Source organism: Triticum urartu, chromosome 5A (genome assembly GCF_056163025.1).
Source record: "Triticum urartu cultivar PI428250 chromosome 5A, HENAU_Tu73, whole genome shotgun sequence".
NCBI lineage: Eukaryota > Viridiplantae > Streptophyta > Magnoliopsida > Poales > Poaceae > Triticum > Triticum urartu.
The window spans coordinates 679,421,520-679,428,047 of record NC_141877.1 but is presented as its reverse complement, the minus strand read 5'-3'; the positions used below and the strand labels follow the sequence as shown (position 1 = coordinate 679,428,047).

Below are 6,528 nucleotides of genomic sequence, written 5' to 3'. Positions count from 1 at the left end.
CACTACACCATTATTTGAATTTGAACTTCTAGGTTATTTTAGAAACGACCTTCTTCACCAGAAAATTGCGCTTCACACCATTTTTTGTCGTTTTATAACATGTAATTGGGGGTCGGATGTCCTGCCATATATAATTCTGAACCATGCATGGGGGTGCACGTGAACTTCTTGCAACAAATCTGAGTTTTTTATATTCTTCGAACTTCTATGTTATTTCAAATTGAACTTCACATTTTTATTTTTTCTGTAAAGAATTCTTTTTGATTTTTAGATATACATCAAATCTGACTTTTTATCCAATTTTTGAACTTCGTGGTTGATACTTCAATAATAACAGATATTTGAGTTTCTTAAAAAGGTAAAATCCTAGATTTTTTTAATAAACATCAAACCACTTTGTTATTTTAGTTTGAACTTCTAGTTTATTAACAAACAAGAAATTTCTATTTTTAAACTTTTTTAGTCGCTCCTTTTATTTTAAGTTGAACTTCTTCACTTTATTCTTTAGGAAGGACAAAAATCTGAGTTTTTAAATTTTTGATTCATCACATTTTTCTCATTTTTTAGTTTATACTAAATTTACTCATTTTGTTATATCCGAACTCTGTTCTTTTTAATAGTTGGACTTCTCATTTTTTTACATGAGTTGTACGTGTATGTTCAGAGTAGCATCTACTGCAGAGTTTACGTGTGAAGCGGGAGCAAAGTTGCTTGCGAAGCGAAACCAGGCCGTGAACCACGCCCAAGTCTTGGCCATCTCTAGACAACAAGACTACGCCAACTATCCTCAACTAGTTTCTAGACTAACAAAACAGCCACACTAGCACGTATATCAAATACTTGCAGTGACGATTCCTTCACATTGAAATATTGAACAGTAAATAGTACTAGTAACAAAGAAAACATAGCTTCATATGCTCGTATGCACTCTGAACTCGGTTCCTTCACATTTTTGCTATATCTGAACACTGTTCTTTTTAATAGTTGGACTTCTCATGTGATCCCCATGTGAACTAAAGAAAAAAGAGAGAAGTGCATATATCAACCTTCAACTCTTTGGTCGGTCTAATATACACCCATCATCTATTATACCGTCTAAGTTGCACCCTCCAACTATCAAAACCAGACGAATTACCCCCTTGTCTCGCCTTGACCCTGGTTTTGGTCCAGTCAGCACATGTTGACCAGGTCAACTCGTCCAGTCAGCATGCCATGTCAACAATGAAATGAATATATAATGCATAAATCGAGCATATATTTGGCAGCATTTTGGCAGCATTGTGATCCCCATATGTGATCCCCATATAAAATGCTGCCAAAATCAGTAGCAGCAAAGTTACCAAAGAGAGGAGCAGTAGCAATGGCAGTAACAAAGGCAAGGGGACTGGCAAGGCCAAATATGCTCGGTTTCGAAGCTTGCTGGGATTTGAAAATTGAGAGTTATTTGTGTGCTTGTGAGGTTTGGGTGTCGATCAGACCTATCTATGTGAGACATATGTGTCAGACCTATTTGTGAGACCTTTGTGTGTATCAGACCTATCTATATGTATGTGAGACCTATGTATGTGTGTTTCAGACCTATATATATGTATATGTGACCAGTTATGTTCAAGCCTTTTTATTTGTTCATATGATGCTCAAATGGTACCAAATGGCACCAAAATGCTGCCAAGTCAGATGTGATCCCCATATAAAATGCTGCCAAAATGCTCCAGTGTTATGGGTCTGTGTTCATAACATCCCTTGCTCCATCAGGTGTGCATTGTGCTAACTTGGCCCTTGCAAGATTGAACAACATTGTGCAAGGTGCTTTTGCACAAGCCCAGAATAGCTTTTGCCAGTCCTTTTCCCTATATTTTTTCCTCCAGTTAGCATATATGTGCCTAGCATAATTCCTATGCTCTGCCATTGGAGCCCAGTGGTGAACAGCATTCAATATTCCTTTTTGCTGATCATAAATTATAACCCAGCCATCACCATCTCCAACTTTCAGATCATTAAACAATAAGCTACAAAACCAGTCCCAAGATTCATTGGTCTCCTTATCCACAAGTGCCCATGCTATTGGATACATCTGATGATTTGCATCTCTACCAACGGCACTTAATATCTCTCCTGCTCTCCCTTTCAAAAAGCATCCATCTAAGGATATAACTTTCCTACACCCAGCTAAGAAGCCCTTCTTACAAGCATCAAAGCACACATAAAAGTGGTGGAATGTTGGTTCTTCAAAATCTGGGTGAAGCTTGACCACACAAGTAGTCCCAGGGTTGCTTCTAAGTAACTCAAGTTGGTAATCAAACACTTGGCTATACTCTCCCTCTTTAGCCGCAAGCATTTTTCCAATGACAAGTGCTTTTGCTCTCTTGATTTTGGATATTGACACACTTGCAAACATTTTTTCCTGCACGGTTGACTTTAATTGCTGGATTGACCATTCTGGACTTGACATTATCAAACTCTCAAACTTTTCTGCAATCCGTCTACTTGTAACTAGTGCACTATCTTTCCTTTTTGGACAAGTGTGTTCCTCCGTAAATGAAGTAATCTGCCAACTTTCAAACTTTGATGTTTTCCTCAACAAACACACCCAAGGACAATGAGGCCATGTGCACTTTGCCCTTACTCTGACTCCCTCATATTTTAAGAACTTGATTTCTTTTCTTTCCTTCAGTGCATAACGAATGATTGCATCTTTGAACTCCTTCTTCCCACTAAATGTCATACCCAAGGTGAACTTGATCACTTCTGCTTTCTTATTAAACCTAGCATATTCAGACTCACGCTTGATAAGTTCACCATCACTATCCTTGTCATAAGATTCATCCTCTTCGGCACTTGAGTCATCTTCATAATTGCCTTCAGGTTTAACTACATTCAATGCTTCAAACTAATACTCAAGTGCAAGTTTTTTAGCTTCCATCTTCTTGCTCCTTTTGAATTTCTTGTAATCTTGCTTAATAGCATCTGCCTCATCGTCATCCGATGAAAAATCTGGTGGCACAAAGTCACTATCATCGGAGATGCTTTCTACATCAATTGGCTTTTCCTTTGCGGACTTCTTCTCATCAGCAGTAGCTACATAATCGTCTTCAGCCCAATCTTCTTCCTCACTAACTTCTTCATCTTGCACGGCCGGATCCTCCACATACACATCAGCCACACCTGCATCTGTTGTACATGCTGACAGTGTTTCAACAGACTTGTCCTCAGACAACATCAACAATCCATCAAACAAATCCTTCCTAGGGAAGAGCCAGTGCAATTGCTGTCCGTCCACTGTGACATAATGCTCACTCAAACATTGTTGAATTCTCTGTAAGCTCAAGGTTGCTCGATCTAAAAAGGACATTGCTTCTTTGCGCCCCACATACTGTATTGTCTTCCCGTCATTGATAAATTCCCCATTGAAATGAAAACGGACAGTAATACAATCTGCTGGATCCATAACCTATGATTACAAAAAAAATAAATGAGATAAAATCACTTTGTTGCAGAGGACCCAAATCATCCCTAAGTGAGCCTTATGAACTATTCTGTGAAAGATGGAGAAGATGGCAGAAGTGGGCGGGGGAATATTGCTCACCTAATTCTTCGCGTCCTCAACCTCACGTCCGAGCGCTGGAAGAACTTGGCAAGCTATGGCGGCGACGATACTTCACCGTCGAGATCAGCCTAGGGGCTGCGGGCTCTGCTTGGAGTGGGGGTAGGAGCTCTGCCCGTGGAGGGGATAACTGGAGGAGGCGGCGACAGTTCAGATCGGCCGGTGGCGGGAGCAACTCAGGCGGCGGTGAGGAGAGACCGGGGCGGCGGCGCTGGTCTCCTCGGGAGAGATCGGGGCGGCGGCGCTGGTCTCCTCGGGAGAGACCGGGGCGGCGGTGGGGGGAGAGGGGCGGCGGTGGGGAGAGATCGGGGTGGCGGTGGGGAGAGATCAGGGCGGCGACGCTGGTTTCCTCAGCGCCAGGCGGCGGTGGGGAAATCTGAGAGAGAGAGATCGAACGAGAGAAAGGGGGTGCTCGGACCGTGTAGGTTAAGTCAGACGTGGCATGCTGACTGGACGAGTTGACCTGGTCAACATGTGCTGACTAGAACAAAACCAGGGTCAAGGCGAGACAAGGGGTAATTCGTCTGGTTTTGATAGTTGGAGGGTGCAACTTAAACGGTATAATAGATGAGGGGTGTATATTAGACCGACCAAAGAGTTGAAGGTTGATATATGCACTTCTCTCAAGAAAAAACGATGCATAATCACACACGCACACATATCTTGTTGGATCAACAACAATTGTGTTTCTCATGCCAAGCATTTATCCTCTGTAGGCGGAAATTGTTGTACACTTGAACACATATCTCTGAAACTGATGCATACCAAGTTATGAAAAAAGAAATTTTGCAAACATAGTTGACTAAATCAATGAAACACATCAACTAACACAGTACACACTCGCAAAAAATAGAGCTAGATATGCTCGTATGCACGTACAGCACACACAAACAATGCCATGTCTTCCCAGAGAGGAAACAACGTCAACCTGCTACAACTTCATGCAGGATACATCACTGCATACTCAACATGGATTCATCAGGTAGCCGTCCTTGAAATGAAAGTGCTGTGCTGGATGACCATGAGACAAATCGATGAGAGATGGCTGCCCGCGCGGACTGCCCACGAGCGAGGCGATGGACTTCTTGTGCGGAGGGAGAAGGCTACGATGGTGGTCACTCCGGAGGGCAGGTCGCGGTGCCATAGCAGACGGCGCACTGGCCGCACGGGCAGCATTGGACTGCCCAGAAACTTCAACATTGGGGGATCGGCCGGTCTAACAGCGCCGGCGACCTTGGATTGCAATGATGGCGTGTCTTAAAATCACATACCGGTGACATCGGGGGATCGGCCGGTCACGCGCTGGAGCTTGGTTGCAGCAGGCGACATCAGGACGAGTCCTGGGGGCGCGGCGACCGGATCAGGCCGGAGGCAGCGCAGCAGCCGGACCAAAGGGCCAGGGGCGGGGCGGCAGCCAGACCCGGAGGCGGGGGTGCGGGATCCTGGTGGTGGGTGGCAGTGCGCGGCGTTGGGGCTAGAGGATCCAGCAGAGGAGGGGCGCCGCCGCGCTCGCCGAGGCTGTTCGGGCTGGAGGATCCAGCAGAGGGAGGGGCGCCGCCGCGCTCGCCAGGAGAAGGTGGGGGCGGCGGCCTCGCGCCGGAGGAGGCTGGGCCGGCTGCGGCGGGAGGCGCTTCGGGACCCGGGGCAGCGGCTTCGCGCTGGAGGAGGTGGGGCGGCGGCGCGCCCGGAAGGAGGCGGGGCCGGCGACGCGCCCGGAAGGAGGTGCGCCGGAGCAAGGTGTGCGGCGGCTGGAGGTCATGGGAGCGAGGGAAGGTGGGCGACAGGATAAGAGGTCGGGGCTTTGGGCTTTTTCTGTTTGCTCGCCCGATCTCAGTAACGTCCCATCGGGCCCTCGGCGCTCAACACTATTCTGATCCTGAGATTAGAATAGTTATTTAGATCACAACACGTCTATATAGGAGCCGATGAGGCTTTCCCGAACCCATTAAGAAAAGCCTAAGCCTACCTCGATCCTCTCGGCCTCCCACCTCTCCCGACCGATGCGCACCACCCGCCCCAGATCGACTAGCCGCCCCCATGCCGCCCCCCGGCCCAACCGGTGCCGCCGGCCCCGCGCCGCCCGCACCCCGCCCAACTGACGCCGCCCACCCCGCGCGGCCCCAACATATTCCCCACCACCACCCACCACCTTCCTCCTGCCGCCACACCAGGCCCCCCACAATCGCCCCACCTTCTTCTAACAGCCGCCATGGAACACCACCTCTGCCCCGATCCACCTTGGTCCTGTGCGCCCCCACCGGTCGTGGATATCGAGCGACGCCTCCTGTCTTTAGATCGCGCCCGCCGCCGCCGGGGTCCCCGACTGAAGACCTGATACGTCTCCAACGTATCTATAATTTTTGACTGCTCCATGTTGTATTATTTACTGTTTTGAATGTTTATGGGCTTTATTATACACTTTTATATCATTTTTTAGGTCTAACCTATTAACCCAGAGCCCAGTGCCAGTTTCTGTTTTTACCCTGTTTTAGGGTTTCGAAGTAAAGGAAAATCAAATGGAGTCCAATTGACCTGAAACTTCACGGAACTCATTTTTGGAAGGAAAGAAGCCCAGAAGACTTGGAGTGCACGTCCAGGGACCTGCGAGGAGGTCACGAGGCAGGGGGGCGCGCCCACCACCCTCGTGAGCCCCTCGTGCCCCCCCTGACGTACTTCTTTCACCCATATATATCCACGTACCCTAAAACTATCGAAGAGCACAATAGATCGGGAGTTCCGCCGCCAGAAGCCTCCATAGCCACCGAAAACCAATCTAGACCCGTTCCGGCACCTTGCTGGAGGGGGAATCCTTCTCCGGTGGCCATCTTCATCATCCCGGTGCTCTCCATGACGAGGAGGGAGTAGTTCTCCCTCAGGGCTGAGGGTATGTACCAGTAGCTATGTGTTTGCTCTCTCTCTCTCTC

At 47.7% G+C, this 6,528-nt stretch overlaps 1 protein-coding gene across 1 annotated transcript; it reads right to left on the bottom strand.

The window, feature by feature from the left end:
- Nucleotides 1–1,717: 1,717 nt before the first annotated feature.
- LOC147974079 (uncharacterized) lies at nucleotides 1,718–4,933 on the bottom strand. The gene is made up of 3 exons (XM_087524904.1): nucleotides 4,876–4,933; nucleotides 3,013–3,279; nucleotides 1,718–2,871 (listed from the first exon to the last, which is right to left on the bottom strand). The coding sequence occupies exons 1-3, from the start codon at nucleotides 4,931–4,933 to the stop codon at nucleotides 1,718–1,720; spliced, it is 1,479 nt and encodes a 492-aa protein (XP_087381030.1).
- Between the last annotated feature and the right edge of the window lie 1,595 nt (nucleotides 4,934–6,528).